The sequence below is a fragment of the Cygnus atratus genome, chromosome 3 (genome assembly GCF_013377495.2).
Source record: "Cygnus atratus isolate AKBS03 ecotype Queensland, Australia chromosome 3, CAtr_DNAZoo_HiC_assembly, whole genome shotgun sequence".
Classification (NCBI taxonomy): Eukaryota; Metazoa; Chordata; class Aves; order Anseriformes; family Anatidae; genus Cygnus; species Cygnus atratus.
Genome location: NC_066364.1, coordinates 92,294,146 through 92,313,303, shown reverse-complemented (window position 1 = coordinate 92,313,303; position 19,158 = coordinate 92,294,146). Strand labels below are relative to the sequence as shown.

Sequence of the window (19,158 nt, the reverse complement as noted above, 5' to 3'; positions counted from 1 at the left end):
AATGCAATAGTGCTGCAGTGTAACATACGCCCCATTAAAAAAATCTTTCTGGAAGTTTTGCTAATAAAAGTAGTCTTTTAGTAATATCTTTTACTTTCTATAAAACAATTCAATTGATGTCATACACGCTTTAAATTAGAATAGTGGCAGGTACTGAGTGGATTAAAACTACATGACTGATGGGTCTCAAAGAGTTACTGTGAATAGGGACTGTTTCTAGAAAGGTTTGGTCAAGTCTAGTTCTTACCAACTCTGCTTGCTTTTAAGGACTGATGTGATCCTTAGATTTATGAGCAGAAGAATTCCGGGTAGATCAGTAGAACCTACCCTTGTTCTGTATTTGACACAAGAGATGCCTTTATAACACATTCTACTTAGGCTAGTATAGAAATAACAGGAAATCTGCATGGGGGTGATTAAAAGAGTAGAAAACTGTGTTTGTACTTCTCCCTGGGTTGCACATACTTACTTGAAGAGTCAAGCAGAAGGACAGGAGTTGAGTAGGACACAGATCATGAGCTTCTCCCCAGGAAAAGGGAATTAAGTTGAAAAAAAACTTATTTCTGATTTAGAAACACACATAGCATGATAGTAGAAGCCAAGCCATTTCACACTTAGTGTAGATTTATAACTGCGGGGATAAAACATGAGAACAGTTACCAAGAGTTGAGATGTATTCTCATCAATCATCCAAAATATACTAGAAAACTTATCTGGGATGTGCTGTTTTACTGGCTTTTATCTATGGATTTATGACAACTGTATTTAATGTATGTGAAATAGAGCATTTTGCGCAAAAGTGAACTGTCAGTTTGAGAAAAATGATAGAGTGACATGGGCAGAGATATGTGAAGGGGGGGCGTGGAACAAGACTTCCAGCTGCTAAGAGGGAAGGAGGAAAAAAAAAGTGAGGATTTAAAGGACAGTAGAGAGCTGACATCTCATCAGCAGGCTCCTGCAGGAAAAAAACTAGTTAGGATGCAGCTCTGACAGTGTCAGAAGGCAGACAAAGCCATGGGACTGGCTGAAGGGGGAGCCTGTGGCGATGCTTGAAGAGTGCTTTCCTTCCTCCCAGCGTGGGTGCAACCTCAAGCTGCTAACAATACCATTTACTTCTCTGTTGATCCAGAAGGGATGTGTTAGGCTCCTCAAAATATAAGAACTAGAAGTATAATTTTATGGATCTCTTCTAAATTATGAAGATTAAAATCAGCTCAGCTTCTATAGGGGGAAAAAAATCCAAGAGAAAATCAAAAAAAGCCATTTACAAGGCATGGAATGTTTTCGTCAGTCAACAATACTTAGTGATTTTCTCTTTTTCTTTTCTTTTCCCCTCTTTTTTTTTTCCCCTGCTGTTATAGTCCCAAGTCCACTCCCTGCTTGAACACTTAATTTGTGGTTGAAGTTTCCCTACCACTAAAGGGGTACTTCACCGAGGGTTTTATGCTTGAAGCTAATAGGAACTAATCATCCATGTTGTTTACAGACCAAAAATCTCAGCTAGAAAGCAAAAGTTATCCCACATAAGTATAGCAATTCTTAACCTCTGAGCTCAGGACTAGTCCTGGTTTGATTCTGATACTTAACCATATAATTACACACTTCATGTCAACACAACTTCCAGCTGCAACTCTATCATCTGAATCCTTCATAATCTGTGTCTGTTATTTATTACACAAATTTAAATGTTTTGACATACATTACATATTCATCTCTCAGAAGATTACTTCTCTCTTTTATTTGCCAGGTTTTGCTGGAAAAGAATTGAAAATCACATTCAGAATAAATATTCAAGTCTTGTCCTTTTGTTTTTCATTGTTTTATGCTGCATGGTAAGGGATATCAGGTGTTTTCTTGTTTAAAAAAAAAAGTCTAAAGAATATCCAGTATTTTTATGTGAATTAGCTTGTCATTTGAATAGAAACTTCTCTGTTGCATGTATTCAGACTACAAAAGCCACTGTTTCCATAAAAAGGCATCTGTTCCTCTTGTTTCTCTTCCAAAACATTTTTAGGAGACAAAACTACAGAACACAGAAATTAAAATTAAATAAGAAACAAAAATATTTAGGGACAAAGTGAAAACTGTGTTAATGTGAACACTGGGTTAATTCAGCTTGTTAGAGAACTGCTGAAGTCATTTATGTGCCTGTAACTTTGGATGTATGCCAGCACCCTGTGTTAAGCCAAATCATATGAGTATCCAGTCAATGAAGGACTTAAAAACTTAAGTTCTTTACTGTGCTTGGAACAAATCTGGGTTTATTTAAGTAAGATGCTGATTCCCTGTTGTTACCTTGCCTTTGGACATTGCTAAAATGTATGAATGTCCTTTTATTTTTCTGACAACATAATGTGTGCAGACTTTCAAAAGCTTTTCTGAGGCCTGGATGCATTGAATGGAATGGCTCGAAAGACTTCTGCTAAAACATATGTCTGGATAACCAGATCAGTGTCTGGAAGCATATAGGTTTGGGGGAAAGTCTTGATTGCCAAAGTGGTTTTAGCTAAATTGTTGTAATAACAATAGGTGTTATGATTTCAAAATCCTACTGTTTTATTGAAAACTGGTGTCAGTGAGGACTTAGGAAAATCCCACCAGTGATCATTTAGCATAATGAAAACAACTCGTGCTGACAGTGGGAAATGTCTTAGATTGACTGATGTAGATGCCTTTAATGTTAATGAGGGGAGCTGTTTTCAGTGGCATAATTTGTCTTGATGTTCTGCTGGACTCTTTTAGCAAAGTTTATACCTGTGTTTCTCTGAAAATTTGAGCACAGAGTTCATGTATCGCTTGTTGCTTCCTTCTGATGCAAGGCATGTCTTGGGCTCTGCTATACTTGTTTCAGGGTTAGTGACACAATTCAGGGAGAAAACCTGCTGAGCCTGTCAGGCTGGCCAAGATTTTGGGCCATACTGGCCTAACATGCTCCGTCCGCTATTTGAAAAATGTAATTGGAGGTTTTAACCGGGTTCCTGAAGCCTCTCTGTCTAAAGAGAAAAACTCCATAAGTCAGCAACTCCAATAGCTTGATCAAATGTGAGGGGTTTTTTTCCTATTTGTTTGTTTTGTAACTGTTCTGAAGAAAGCTTGGTGTAGAGCACTAAAAAAATCATCCTGGAGATGAAGATTCAGAGCTTTTAGCACTTTTTAAACTTAACTTAAAGATAGTTGAAGGACGATATGAGTCTTTGGGCTAATTCCTCTGTCACCGGTAGAGACAGAAGAAAAACAACACGTGATGATGTCCTGGATTCCATGTTACTGAATTGGATTTTCAGATACTTGAAACCTGATTAGTTGTCTGTATCAATGGAAAAGTGACTTGGAACCAGTGACTACCTAAAGGTATTCATGTGGTCCCCAGTTTTGGTTTTGTGGAAATGTAAGCACATATAGTCGTTAGTTCTGCTGCTTAATATTAATTTTGTGTATGCAAAAATGGGATGATGAGCTCTTATTTGAATGGATATGTTGTGACCAAACACTCTGCCAGTTTGGGGTTCACCATCAGGGAACCTAAGCCAAAGCCAGAATGGTGGTTCTTGTTTTCATTCTTATGACTAATGAAACCCAGGAGGTAAGGGTCTGGCAAACAGTAAAGCCTTCCTCTTCCCCCTTTCCAAAGCAACTTGCAATGAAGTTCTATTTTTCCCAGAAATAAATGACTTGGGATACAACAGTTGCAGTTTTCTACTTTTTTTTTCTTTCTTGTTAAAATGGTACATAGTATCATAAATCATGTATTGTAATCTAACAACATTAATGAAGAGAAATGTCTCAGTGTCATTACTGATAGAAGGTGCTTCATGCAAAGAGTGCAGCACGTAGAAATAGGAGAAAAAAAGAAAGCTCAGAGATGTTATTTGTGGGGGAACGCGGGACAGCTATCCAACTCCTTGTCTGTATGTGAATCACACTGTTACCAATATCTTATGTTATCAGTACTTCAGAGCCTATAAATATTTCCAGGAGCAGACCTACTTGAGAAGCAAGTGTTAGGCCCTGTGCCAAATGGATCCTGGAGTGGTTCCCCAAAATAGAACAAGTTTCAGGGTGAAGGGGAACAAGGTGAATGTTACCAGCACTTGAAATAGTCAGTGTGCCATAGTCTCGTGAAGGCTGAGCAGGCAGCTCATGAGCAGCTTGGCTGTTTGCGCAGGGCAGCTGTGGGAGGGAGGTGGAGGCAGTCCCACCTGTCACTGAGCCCCAAGTTAGGCTCTTGCTCTAAGGCACTCTGTCATTGAAATTATGTTTTTTGTTGACTTAGAGGGAGCTAAGGGAGGTTTGGCTGGGGGAGACCCACTGTGATTACCCATTACTGTCTCAGATAGATTAAGGTTTAAATTATCCAGGATACATCTGGGAGCTGCACAGAGTAACTTAGGGCCTGGGATTTCAATTACCAAGAACACTACACACCAAAAAAAAAAATAGCCTTTTATATTTTTTTTAGGACAAAATGAAAAGGTTTAGAAGTCTAGGAGCTCGAGCAATAATTTCAAAGTGTGCAATGATAAATTCTTTATCTCTTTAATGACGTTTTCCAGTTCCCAGAAAAGCTGGTATTTTGGAGGGCAGGGATTTGTCATTTAGTATGGCAGTGTCAGGAGAATTTTGGGATTTTTTCCAGTTTCACAGTAATTTGTCACCTTCTTTAGGTGACAAGTGTCCATAGGGTTAACAGGTTCAGTACCTTTGTTGAACATCAGTAATTTTAGAATGACTATTTTAAAACAAGCACTTTTTGAGGTCTTTAAAGTTAGAGTCTTTGGGGAATAAAAACAATGCCCAAATCTCTAGAAGAAACTGCCACAGATTAAAAGATTTAGGAGCAGCATTTCCAATGGCATTTAGGTTCCTAAAATAAAATACACACAGGCGCGAAAAATCTCTTGGCTCTTTTTAAAACTCAAAGTTCTGCAGTGAGCACGTTACACTGCCTCTAAATAAATATTTGGTGAGTGACTGAACGTTAACTACTAGGCACTGGTATCGCTGCAATGTTGCAAAAATTCTCAATCATATCTTCCCATCTCTTTTTGGACGTTTATCCAGCACACAGTGCTTTCTGGGAGTGAGAGCCTCATGTTTACGAGGCTGTCTCTCACATAGGAGAAGCAATTCCTGTGTGAAGACAGCTGTTTCACGAGCATAGGAGGTAATGAGTATGAAAAACATTGCTACAAAATTTGGCTTTTAAAATCCAGTGAGAGGAATGTTTCCCTTCCCATCTGAATGTTACTGTTGTTTTTGTTGGCTCTGGGTAAAACTTGTCTCTGGTGATCCCTCAGTTGTGCTTCCTTCGAAGAGCTACTGTCGAGGAGCAGCAAGCGGCTGCAGACCTCTGCTGCCTGACACGAGGGCTGGCAGCTGGTGGGGGATGGCGGGGGACAAAGTAAATGGGTTAAAATCGAGTAGGAGGTGGTGATTACTGGTACATCTATATGGTGCCTATCTTCCAGAAACACTGGGTTAGAATTTCTGTAAATGAAGGCTATATCTGCCTCATACTTTATTTTCATTAAATCGAACTACTACTGCCTTATGTATCAAAAAGCATGCAGTAAAGTTCTGTATTTCCAGACTTTACTCTCTCCTATTTGGTGGTTGGTTTTTTTGTGTATGTGTTTTTTTTTCATTTGTTTGTTTTTGGATGTTGGTTGGTTTTAGTTGTTCTTTCTGGTTGTTTTTTAGTATGCCGTAGTCTAACATGTGCCCTAAGTTTTTAAGGTTTGGGGTGGTTGCCCTGGCTGCATTGGAGTTGTTTGTGCTCTAAATGATGTATTTAGCCTTCACTCTTTACAAGTCAATAAGAAAATGTAGCTGAAGCGCAAACAAAAATGTAGCTGTGAATCAGTATTTCTAAATAATATGCTATTGAAGGTCAGGGGAAAAACCCAAAATAAAAGCCTTCTTCATTTAGCAAGCTGGATTGGTTTCTTGATTGAGCTTTCCCAAAATTTCAAAATGATAGTTCCCAGTACCAAGCCAGGAGTGTTTCTGTGTACATATTCATCATCAGTTTTCTTTTCCAGCTGGTCCTATTACAACACATCACTTTCTTTGTTTTACCACCTTTGCTTGGGATCAGTTTGAGACATCCCCAGTATGTAATTTTGAAAAAGTCTGAAAGATAAGCTGAGTAATTTTAAGCCTTTTAATATTTACAGGTACATTCCCTACATTTTGGCCATCATGTCTTTTCTTCATGGGAGTGTGATGACTGAAACGCCTGGAATGTGTCTGTAAGTAATCAATGCCTCAAAATCCCTGAGCTTATCAGTGAGCCTTGCTCAAAGGTGTGCTCCTAGTATTTAGAAGCTTTGAGTTACATCTGCATGTGTTCCCTCAAAATAGCACTTTACACTAGCAGTTACAGTATTGCCTATAGTGCGTTGCTTTCTGCGTAGGGCAACAGGGGTGAGTGCTGTTATAAATTGTTGGTAGTTCTATTTTTTTTTTTCCGATTTCCTTTCTAGTATTAAACTACACAGAAGGCAAAGAAATCTTTAAGAAAGTCCACGTTTGCTAGCTGAGCTCCTGTTTACCACTGATAATTGGTTGGTGCTGCTGTGTGAAGAAAGGGCCCAGCTCCTGACTGTGCAGGAAGTACTGTGGGCCAGCAATCATGAAAGAAGGTGTAAATGAGCATAAGTGACTGGTGACTAAGAAACACTATTTCTTTGCACTCCAGCTCAGGCATTTTTGTTACATCTCCATCTGAGTAGTCTCCACCTTGTCCCATGGAGCTTTGTGTTTTATCCAGTTTACAATTACCACTTTTTCCCCTTCAGAAGGTTAATATATTTTTTGTCTCATTTGCTATCACATATAATAGTGTTCTGTGGCTGTAACTTATTCTGGTATGAGTAAGTGAGGAATCTCTTCTATTTTCTTCAAAGGATCAGATGTGTTGCAATAACAGGACTCTCCTTTCTCCCCTCCCCTTTCCCATAAGACAATTGTTTGTTATTACAGGCCTCAACTTTTTGTTGTCATACTTTCTGGTTGTGTTGAGGAGCCAGAAAAAGAAAGAAAATGACCAGGGATTACTTATGAATCTGAAACACTTCAACCTCTCAAGTTGTTTTTAATTTTAATACTAATGCCTCCCTTGAAAGACATGGAGTGTCCATGTATTCTTTTGACTGCCCTGGAGCATTAATTGCTGAACAATCTTGAACGTCTGTATGTTTTACCAATACTTTTCTAGTAAATACAGGTGCCAGTAGCATGCATGCATAATACAGAGTCCAAGAAGTGCTCTTCCTTCGTGGCTGATAGCTATGCGCATTCAAATTGGCACACGCACTGATTTGGATGGTTGATTACATACATATGTATATCCTGAGAAGACGCCATGTAGCATAACTGGTCCTAAATCAGTGGTGTGTTTCAGAATAAAGGGCAGTAATCAGGAGCTTGCCTGCTCCTTGTTTGGGTGATGCGGTGTTCCTGCCTTGGCACACCAGAAGGATGAGTTGAGCTCCAGTGGCCTAGTCCCTGCCGTATGCAGATTTTCTAATTTCTCAGTGCAGTTTGACCTGAGGGTAAATCATGAAACTTGCTAACACAACACGGCTTTATTTTTGTAAGTCTTCCATTTGTTTTATCCCTAGAGTCTAGTCCAAAAGCAGTTGACATAAACTGGTCCCTGTTGACTTGAGGGACACTTTGAGAACAAACCACTGTTATCCTGGCAGATGGTAACGAGTCATTTCCAATGCCTCTCATCTGAAGATTGCTCTTAGGAAATCAAGAACTTTCTGTTCCTATATCATTTCTAGAGTAATTCACATGGGAGCAATGTGGGGCACTTCCTATAATTCCCAAAGTAGAGGGGACCAAAAAAACTGCTTATATTTTCACTGACCGCAGAGAAATCTGTGGATCTAGGAAGCACATCTAGATGAATTGTTACATTGATTCTGCTGTAAACCTTCACAGGGTGGGGAAAACAGAAGCTAACCATGTTTTCTGAGTACTTTTTCCTCTTCTGTGAGCTTTCCTCCGAGTGATGCCTATAAGCTAGCTGCAAAATGTAGCAAATATGAGATAAAATGTAAGGAGTAATATAGGAGTATGAAACAGAAAGAGCCCATACAATGATGATAGTAATTGAGAGGGCAAGCTGTGTTTACTGCCTTGAACCAAAACTGTTTGAGGTTTCTCTTGGCTTTCCTGGAAGTTGTCATCTCCTGCAGATTACATATGGCATCTCTCTGAAGTAATTTCATTCCCAGTGTGGCTCCTATGGAAACTTCCAAGAGTCTAAGACCAGAGCAAGTCCACCTTATGGTGGACACTACTGTTAATAAATAGTGAGTGTCAGTAAAGAAGATTAAAGCAGTAATGAGGTGCATTTGAAAATAAACTCTTGTGATTCTCTCTAGTGTTCTCCATCAAGGCAAAATCTTCCTGCCTCTCTCTGTAGGAGCCATGAGCCAGGATTGTCACAGAATGGGTTGAGTAGAGTGACAATGCTATTAAATATATTTGATCTTTCCCTCCTTGAGTAGTCCTGGGAAAGGGAGGGAATTAACAAGTCAAGTAAGCTCCAGAAGGCAGGACATTTGTTTGCCTTGTGATCAAAGTGAGGAGCTCAGCTGCCAGAAACAATAGTATAGACAGCTTCGGGAACTGACATTGTGATGGAGCTGCAAGAACGGCTCGGTCTCACTCGCTTTACCTTAGCGACTCAGCAGCAAGGTTATGGTTTTGCTGGACACAGCTCTGCCCTGAAGGCCCACCAGCCCCTCTCCACAGAGGAGCACAGGTGGTGCTCAGAGGCAAATGCTATGATTGTGAAAGCACTTTCAGACCTCACTGGTCAAGAGCATGAGAGGTTTAGGCTGTTAATCAACTACACTAGGTCCATGTGGGCAGAGCCAACAAGAGCTAGGCCAATGGGCTGGACCTGAAATATTTGAAATTTACTGAGTGGTTTAGATTTAGCCAGTTTAAATGCTTTTCTTGTCTGATTTTTGAAGGCAAGTTGTTTATCCAAGTGAAGTGCTCTAAGATACAGCAAGGAGCATTGACATCAGCAGAGATCAATGAAGGACGAAGAGGTCTATTTAATCTAGGAAATGAGTGACTTGGCTCTTTGATCCTGTTGCATTCTTTTATTCCCAGAAGGTTAAATTTAGTCCTGCATACACAAATTCTGTTTAACTAAGTTTACTTAGGTTTTAAATATTTGTGGGTTTCTTTTGTTTAGGTTCTGTTGTATAACAAGAAGGAAAAAAAAAAAAAACCTGTTACCACATAATTAGGCTGTTGCTGTGTAAGCATATGTAGCTCTTTTCAGACCTGAGAACAGCATATGCAAATTCAAACCCAAATGCATTTCTTTAAACACTCGTATGGTATGAAAGAGAAAAACCTCTGACCCATTGTACACAAAGCAGCCTATGATACGGCCCAGGGACATTGCTCAAATTTGAATAACCGAGGAATAAATCTAGTTTGGCTCATTTTGCCTGCAGTACTTCCATTTCCCAGAAGTACAGGAAGCCTCGCACAGCTTAGTGCGAAGGTGTGCCTTTGGGTTGGTGATGGGCAAGTGTAAGTGTTGGAGAACATGAGGGTGAGTGAATTCGTTACTGTGATGAAGGACAATCTCAAAAAAAAAATCTCATAATCTCCTGTCCAGAAAGATTAGCTCCTCTCATGTAAAACAAGCAAAGAGAACCTGTGGTTTCATTTTTATGTTGACCCTAACTCCAGCAACCTGTAGCAAGTGCTATCAGGAGCTGAGCTTGCCGCGCAGCCCTACCTCACTGTGTTTCCAACAACCCCGAGTTTTTTGAAAGTTTAGGCAGCAGAACCCCCACGCAGCCCAGGAAACGAACTCGAGAAGCAAGGCGGAGGCAGAAACCCCAAATTGCGAGTTCCAAGTGCGGTGCACCGTGGGGGCAGCGGCACCGCGCAGCCCGGGGCTGGCGGGGGGGGTTGCGGGTACCAGAAAATCCTTTATTTTTTGCGTGTGTATTTTCTTTATTTATTTATTTAGTTTAGAGGGTGGTGGGAGTCCCCCTTTTACCGTAGGTGCGGCGGCGCCCCCAGGCCGGCCGGGAGGCGCTGGGAATTACGGGGCTCAGCCCGCCTTATTATGGACAGGGAAATAAGGCGAGCTGGAAGAACGGGAAAGTAAACGGGGTTTGGGGAGGGGGTCCCGGGGCCGGGGTCCCGGGGCCGGTTTGTGAGGGGGTGTCCCGGCGCCAGAGGAGGGGCAGGGGTGGGTCCCGCTGACCCCGGGGCCGGGGGCGGGGAGGCCGGGGCTCGTCGGCAGCGCCCTGCCGGCCCCATGGGCGGGCGGGGCCGAGCCGTGCCGGGCCGGGGCCGTGCCGGAGGGGCCGGCCCTGCCCCCGCGGCCGGCGGCGGCCCAAGGTTTAAAGTGAGAACTTTCTGCGGGCGGCGCCGAGCCGCGCAGCCCCGACACCGCCACCCGGCCGCTGCTGCCCGCCGTCGCTGCTTCCCCCCCACCCCCGGGCGGGCCGTACAATCCTCGGCAGTGTCCTGAGACTGTACGCCCGCCTCGGGGGCGAGCCGGTGCGCCGAGCCGAGCCGTGCCGAGCCCCGCGGGCAGGTGCTGAGCCCGCCCCGGCCCGAGAGGCGGCGCAGGAGCCGGCCGCTGCCGCCGCGATGACAGCTGACAAGGAGAAGAAAAGGTGAGGGGTGGCGGGAGGGGGGGGGGGGGTCCCGAGGTGTGGAAAAGAAGCTGGGGGCCGGGGGAGAGGCGCTCAGCTCCTCTGGGCTCCTCTGCAGGGGGAGCGGCGGTGCCCGTCCCGCTGCCACCGCCCCGGGGCCGGCCGCCGCCACCCGGAGCGATGTCCCCGGCTCTGTCCCCATCCCCGGGCAGGTGCACCCGGAGGGGCTGAAGGCAGGGTGACCCCCCTGCCGTCGGCTGCGGGGCTGCCGCTGAGTTTCGTAGCGGAGGACGAAGTGTTTTAAGGGAAGCATCCCGAGCCCGGCGTGCAGGGGGGCTGCAAAGGCCTGGCTGCGGGGGGACCGTGGGCACGGGAATAAATCTCTAATCAATGCCGGCTCCTCCTGGCTGCAGCCCCTGGGGTGCCCGGGGAGGTCCCCCCGGCTGCCGGCCGCTTTTCCCGGTGTCCGGTGCGGGCCGAGGAGCGGGGAGGCAGGCGATGCCTTGCGCCGGAGCGGGTTTTCCGAAGGGAGCAAAAGCGGCTTGGAGGGCTGGAGTCCTGCCGGAGAATCCCTCTGCCGGCCCCGGAGGCTGGACATGGAGCTCCAGCCGCGATCCCTACCGTAGGAGGTGCAGGTGGAGAGTTAGGAAAGTAAACACGTCGTGGGGATGAGCGAGGGCGCTGATAAGGGTGAGGAGTAAGCAGGGGAATAAAGGTCCGCGAAGTCTCACAACAGGGTGTTTATTCGGGCTGTTCTATACAACAGGCAGGCACAGGGCTGACCCTGTTATTGGCTCAGGTTGCTCTTCTTTTCTGACTGGAGATTGTGTTCATAAAAGACATGATTTACCGAGTAAGAATTTTATCTTGTTATTTGTCATGTGTACTTTCCAGTTGATGATGCAGTAAACACTGGCTTTGGTTTGTAGAATAGCTGCTTTTTTATTGAGTCACCATATGACCACGGAATAGGGGAGCTATCGTCGTACATCCCATACGTTTCCCATGTAGCCAGTCTCTGTCTATCAAACGCTGTTAGAGAATTACCTCAATCATATTTTGTTCTAGGCATCAGGCTTCTGCTCAGGGTATAAAACGTGGGTACGTTACCTCTTTTGTGGAGGTCTTTTGTTGGAGAGAGTAAACAATCACAGTGCAGTAAGATGCGCTCGTAAGAACGTGTTATAGGAGTTTATGGGAACTAGAAGAATGAAATAGTATACGTACCGGGAATACGCGGCTCTATGCGTTTATCCTATCACCTCATTTTATGAGCAATTCTTAATCTCTTCGGGTTTAACCTCTTATGTTCAAACACAGTAAGGGAATGAGTCTAATCTTTCAGTACAGCACACTGAAGTGCCCTGTAGAGCTACTCTTAAGATACAGCATAGAAACTTCACAGAACTAGAAACTTGGAGCGTTCGAATGCTAATTCCAGCTCTGTCCTCAATTTCACGTAAATATTGTGACATTCCACTGGCAGTTTTCTGTCTCTCACAGAAGTAGGCTAATAGTTGTTATCTGGCTCATGGGATTGTTGTGTAAATTGATGTTTGTGAAAGAACTGGGAGAGTATCACATGAGTGATTGAAGATAGCACGCTCAGCGCCTCCCTGGCCGTGCGAACATGTACCTCGCTACTGGAGTACTCTGTAGCTTACTGAAGCAAGAGTATATATTTTCTTAATTTTCCAGTACTATTACAGAATAGATTTATTGCCTTGAGTTCAACAGTTGTTTTATTATTTGCTTGATTTCTATCCAGATGTACAGCTGGGATCTCTAACCTGACTTGCTAATAGTGTTTATAAATCAATTTCAGGGAGAAAAGGTGGTGGGGGTAATCTGGTTTACCAGATTTGCAGGCAGCTCTGGAACATGTTTGGAAGAGCAGTTCTCTTACTGTTAAGCAGATACTCTGTGGAAGATAATCTTTGATTCTTTTAATGGTCCATTTAAGTTGAAGAGCATCCTCAGGTTTTCATTTAAAACTCTGTCTGTCAATGGAAAAGAGCAGTTGCTTTCTCTGCAACAAACATTGTAGCACATTTAACTATGGTCATTTCTTACTTTTAAAGTTAGTACGAGGTACCGAGTTGAGATTAATGTGATTATTGTTTTTAATCAACAAAAATGTTACCTCTACATAGTCTTAATAACAAAGTCTGATGTTTCTTTCAATGTCAGTAATTAAAAACTGAGAAATGGATGAGTAATGAAAGGGTAAAACTCATTTTGATAAAATAATAAAAGCGGGAAAAAAAATCTGTATTTATGATCATGTGCAGCACAATAACAATTCGTAATGAGGTCCCATGGGGACAGCCTTTTAGAATATCCTTTTTTTTTTCTTTAATTATTCAGTCACCATGTGTTTTTGTTAATTTTATTTGAGGGAAGTTGTTATTTTGTTAGGAATGGATGGTTTGTTAAATGGACTGTTCTGGAAGGACAACAGCTTATGTTTGAGAAAAGTTTGAAAGCAGTCTCAGGATGAATCAGGTACCAGCGCGTAGAATACATAATTTCATCTGGGCTTTGTAATTGTGTTGTTTGTGGGGTTTATGTTTGTTTTCTAGTAGTATGAGAAATAAGCCAGTTTTGCAGCTTAGTGAGATTCTGTAATAGTGGTTCCCATATAACTACAAAGTACTGTTTTGGTCCCAAAGTTCAAAAAAAAGTGTCTAGTTTTGTGATCCAAAGGCTGTAATGTTATATAAATTTGTTTAACTTCTTATCCAGAGAGTAAACAAATGAGATTCATCCCAGTTAATGACTAGATAACTAACTGCTTTCAGTTACTCTTTCATATTTGGCTTTATTATTTGTTGAGCTCCTCCAATGAGACACTTTGTGCCTGAATTTCCACTTACCTTTACTTCAGGAGAGTGATTCTGAAGTCACTCCTGGCTGTTCCTCCTCAGGATGAGGAAACAGGCCTGACAGCACCGCTCTCCAGAGCTCAGGTAGTCACTTGCTCTTAATGGATGCATTCAGATGCCAGGAAATGCGAATGTCTCGATGTGCCAAGGTGTTAAACTGCAGATTTCAGGAAATGTACACTCTCAGCTTTATGCTACCCAGCATGCTTTCTATTTTAAGGGGTGTCACTATTGTCTGATATAGTGCCTCTTATCTGTTATGTCGTGATGACGATTAGGTCATCCACTTGCCACTGTAGTTTTGTCCTTATATTCCTGTAAACCTCAGTTTACATGCTTCAGATGATGGAGCTTTGAACACTTTCCTCAGCAGACTGTTACATAGATTACTTGACCTCATCTACAATTTTTTCAAGTTTTATTATTGCTCAACATTTCTCTATACGTGGCGCATGTATTTAATTCACTTCTGATTGCTTCAGCATTAACATCTGCCCAACATTTTTTCTTACTGGAGTTTCCAAAAGGAAATGTCATCTCCTGAATTCCTGATGAGCAATCTGTTTATGGTATGTTAACAAGAAGTTTGGACTTCAGCACCAAAAATGCAGGTGCTTCATAGCATACAGGTCTTCTTCAATGACCGGGGCCACTCAATCAATACTCATCAGTTTAACTGCAGAGTGACTGGACGTCTGCTACCGTGTCTGGATGGGACCTTCTGACCCACATGGCTTCTATGCACATTGTACAATATTGGTCTATGTTGTGGAACAATTTGGGAAGTTGGAAATGTTTGCAGCTGGTGTATTTTCTGTCCAGAGGCTAGTTACCAGTTCTGAAGGACCCAGCATATTCCCCTTCTCATTCTAATTCAAAACTCAGTGATTTTTAGTTTATTCTCTCTGGAAGAAGGTAAAGTGAAGAGTAGTAGGCACCTGAGCTGGAAATTCTTCCAGTAGGCCTACTGTGACAATTACAAGTGCTTGAGAGGAAGTTTTTATTGAAAAGTTACTGGCAATGACATCACCAATCCTTTGAGAAGTCTTGAGTGTGACATTTTGATTTTGGCCCTCCTGCTTTCTGCATTAACCACCCTTTCTGTATTTCTACAGATGTGGAAAGGGCTTTTCTACCATGGGGTGGCCAAAGGGCACAGGAGTGAGGAACAATAGGTTGCACGTGGGTACATCCCCTTCTGCCAGCAGTGTCACATAGCAGAGGTTGGGCTGAGCTCTGACTTGGGTGCCCTGGCCTATTTGGAAAAGCTTGACTTGAGCTGCCCAGCTACTGTGGCTTCACATCCATGGAGCTGAAGTGTTTGAGCTTAATGAGGGCTGGATGGCTTGGTGTGCAGTGTGAGTGCTTCCTGGTGTGTGCAATCCTCCCAAAGTTACCTGAGCTCCTGAGGATCTGTGCATTGCACAGATGCCACAAGGGCCGGTTCTGTTCATGTGTAGCGCTTATCCCAAGAACAAGTTTATCTACGACTGCTGTATATGATATAGCATCTTCTGTTGTCATCTCTTTTTTACTTCATCTTAAGATGTTGTTTGTATTCTATCACATTTATCCTGTTTGACTCATTGGGAATATCTTGCTTATTGGTGGTACTTCACTGATAGAAGTTTTGGGATTATGCTGCTAATTTAAGAGTTCCATCAAGAACATTAAAAATGGGTCTCTCTGCTTCTCTATAATGTATTTTACTATGATGGATTCATAAACACTAGGTATTTTAGTTTTCAGGCTCCAGGTAGGAACTGCTGTTAGATGTGGTGGGGATAGAAAGGTTCCATTGCTTAAATCTTTGCCAAAATTTACCTATCTACAGCCAAGTATAGAATCACATTCTCTAAAAGTCAACTTTCACATCTTCAAGAGCTTTGTAGAAAAAAGAGTGTTTGTTTTTTTTTTATGATTCTGAATTTTAAAATCATTTGTTATCATGGGAGGCAGTCTCGTGCATGTGAGACAGCCAACATTGGCAGCGGGACAAGGGCAGTAAACTGGTTTGCAAAGAAGAAGAGGCCTTAATGAAAACAATAACAGTTGGCATTCTGACGTTGTGTCAAATTTCAGCGTAGCTTTTCCAAAAAAGCACTGGTTAAATGTGCTGTACAAAGAGTATTTACTGTACAAAGACTTAAATACTGTACTGGGATCTATTAAGTGAAATCTGTCACTCTACTTGAGCAATGATACATATGCTTTAGTTTCAAATGCAAAAAAAAAAATTAGAGTAAGCAAATAAACAAAGAACAGGTTGAATTTAAATAATTTGGATATATGGAAAGTTTTTATTCCTCTAAAGCTATATGTGAAATCCAATGATCCTATTCTCTTAATTACACCAATATTCATAGTGCCATGTATACATATCCTAGTAGTTAAAAATACTTTTACTCCTAGCAGTTGGAAAAATGGCAGAACCTTTCTCTTAAATTAGGCAAAACTGCAAGTGTGGTTATTGTGAAGCTGGTTATTTTATTTTATTTTATTTTATTTTTTCTCCCATCATTTTTCAGTCTTGTGCTCTATTTGCTTAAAAGGGAATATAATAGTTAACTGCTCAGGGTAAAAACTTGACTGCTTACATAAGAAGAAATAACTGCCTTCTTGGATTTACAGGGCTACTTTTCATGGTGTCTCTTTCTGAAGTAAGTTAAATAGGAAACTATTTTACTGTGCATTTAGAAAGTAGTTTAATGAAGTACAGTAGGCCAATTGGCTGATAAATAAGTAATGTTCCAAAGTAACTCTCATTTAATTACGCTTTTTACTTCTTGAGCTCAAATCTAATTATGATTTTGTTTTTTTCCTCTGTGACTTTATTTAGCTCTAGAAAATTAAGCTGAAACAAAATCTATCATAATATATTTTGATTAAATGTGCATATTTAGCTCTTAAAACAGTTAGACTTGTAATTTAATTTACTTGACTGCTATTACGAGGAGTTTGGAGTAGGATAAAGTATCCATTATGCTTCTCTGTCCAGTGCATTACATGACACAGCAAATATTCAATATTCTATTCTATAGAAACTCATCAAATGTTTTGTCAGGCAAGAGCAAAGTTGCTTTAGTTGAATTTTTATGTCTGATCTTCAGTCAAAGAGGTGCCCTGGTCTTGACCCTTCCTCTGTGCGTGAATATGTGGAATCAGCAGTTTTCTTTGATTAGGGAAATGTTTAGGGTGTTGCCTCCAAAAAGATTGTCTGAAAAATTCAGAAACTTTACAAATGCTTTATGTTAGCCTGTGGGTGTGCGATTAATACTGGCTTATTGCAGATTTATGAATGTTATGTGCAGAAGTTATGAATAAGTTATCTGAGCAGAAGGAAAAAAATATATATTTTTTTATTTCTGCTTCCAAGTGGGACAAAAACAGGATAATAGAGGTCCTTAGCATTTTTTCTTTCATTCTTAATACAAAGTTAAAAATATTTCTTCATCCTGCTGTGTTTGCATTAGATAGCGATCTGCTTTCAAGCAAAGAAACATTTACAACATATATTTTAATCTCAAGTATTCAACATGTATCTGTAGAACTAAACAGACTTTTTCATAAATATCTCAACAATTTATTGATGTTTCCAACAAGATACAGGAGAAGGGAACACATCTCTAAATATATGTCTTGTCCATGCTTCTTCTTGAGGCCCATCCCTCAATCTCACCAGTGACCCACATGAGTTAAAAACCTGGCCAGAATGCACATGGGCTGTAAAGTAGAGTCATCAAGGAGAGAACAACACGGCTGTGGCTGTTTATGGGATATATGGCTAGGATATTTGTGTTTGTTTGTTTTCTTGCTATATCGTCAGTAAGGCTAAGAGTTAGTGCCCCACCAAGATCTTATGATAACTCACAGCGACTGCTAGGTCTTCTCAACTATTTTTTCCAGCTAGGTGTAGCAGAGATTAGGTCACCTACCATTTGCTCTGTGAAGGCAGTGCTTATTTTACAGTTGCATATGTGGTAAAACACAGGTGAAGTTAGGAGTGATGGTTCCCCACAAGCATCTGCTTCAGTACATCAGATCTGTAAGATAAAGGACATGTTTATGAAATAGGTGATGGGAAGAGGATACTGTTTCTTAGGGATCAGAGCTGGTGTAAAACCTGCCTTAAGTTTCTTTGAACTCAAAAAATAATTTGTTGCCCCTTTTGCACCGGTGTAACCGCTAGCGCTTCCCTGCTTAGAGGGGGCTACTCTGTTGACCAGCACACCCCATGAGACCTTCCTGACCTGCCACTTGTGTGTGCCCACAACCTATCTAACATCCTGGATGTCTTGCTGGTCTTGGTATGGGGGCTGTCCCTGGAAGCCAGAGCCATGGCATCACGGCGGTGGGCACACAGGGTGATGGTGCTGGAGTGGCTGTCACACATCTGGCTGCTGTCCTGTATCCATCTCAGGGTTTAGGATGAACCCCATCTCATTCCCATTGTCTCACTGCTACTGAGCTACTCCAGTGGGCTGCCCTACTGCTGCTGCTTCCAGAGAAAAGCTACCAGTGGTGTGTGCCAAAGTATCTATTCTCTGTTGGCCACCTCAGGACTTTGATTTTCTTTTTTCTTTTCAAAAATTTCTATGTTCCTGTTGCTTTCTTTCCCTTTTTTGCAGACCCACCAGGACAAAAGTTTCAAGCAGTGCAGCATCCCTTTACATTTGGATATGAGTCACTGTGTATGTTCAAGTATTTTTACAAAATTTTTCAAATAACATTTTGGAACTAGAGTCTGAGCAGGCTCACCCTCTTTTTTTTTTTTTTCATGTTTCAGGAAATTGTGTTATCTAACAAGGGGCTAAAATTAGTAGGAGTATGGAGAGGTGTTTTTTCTTTTATAAAACTGAGCAACTCTGCTAATGGATGAATCATGTGGGTGTAACGTAAGGCACTTGATAGCAAGCAGTCTGGAGATATATGTGCAGTAAGATTACTAGGATCATTCAGAAACTATTTCAAATGGCTGAAACATGAACTTAATCTATTGTAAATATTTGTTACTCATATTCTAATATATCAAAATACATTTGGTTAGAGTTAGGCAAATGAAGGCAACATACAAGCTACAAAGTTTTTAACAGTGGGTTACTAACCACTGGAAGAGCTATACTCGTACTTGGTGGAACTGGGTGCTTTTTCAAATGAATGTTTTCTGTAAAAATAAATATTTTCTTGGAAAATAATTTTCCAAGGAGGAAATGAGAGCTCATAGTAGATTAAAATGAAGGGATGGGATTGAGAAATTCTCAAAAAAAAAAAAAAAAGGAGAGTGCTTAAATGTTTTTTAAGTTTTACTGTATTTTAATTATCTTTCTGAATTCCTGTGTTGCACTCTATTGCTCATCTAGAACTAGACAATTTAAATTTAGCTTGAATGAGGCTTTAGATAATGTTTAATCTCTTTACAGTAACAGATTTCTTTTTGGTGTTTGACTTAATTTCTATGGTTTTTCAGATGTTCTTTTTTTTTTTTTTTTTTACTGAAAGCCATGATACACATGCATAAATCTGCTTTGGTGGCTTGACCTGAATCAAGCTCCAGTCTTCCTTTGGCGTAGACTCTTTTTAAGTTTGTCCAATAAACCAAAATACTAAATATTCCT

The 19,158-nt window shown here is 41.5% G+C and overlaps 1 protein-coding gene across 1 annotated transcript in view; it reads left to right on the top strand.

Moving 5' to 3' along the window:
• The first annotated feature begins 10,331 nt into the window (after positions 1-10,331).
• Positions 10,332-19,158, top strand: part of EPAS1 (endothelial PAS domain protein 1) — an 80,669-nt gene continuing 71,842 nt past the window's right edge. The window contains exon 1 of the mRNA XM_035557921.1: positions 10,332-10,679. Coding sequence (XP_035413814.1) covers positions 10,654-10,679 — 26 coding nt within the window. The 5' untranslated portion in view covers positions 10,332-10,653. The remainder of the gene's footprint in view (positions 10,680-19,158) is intronic.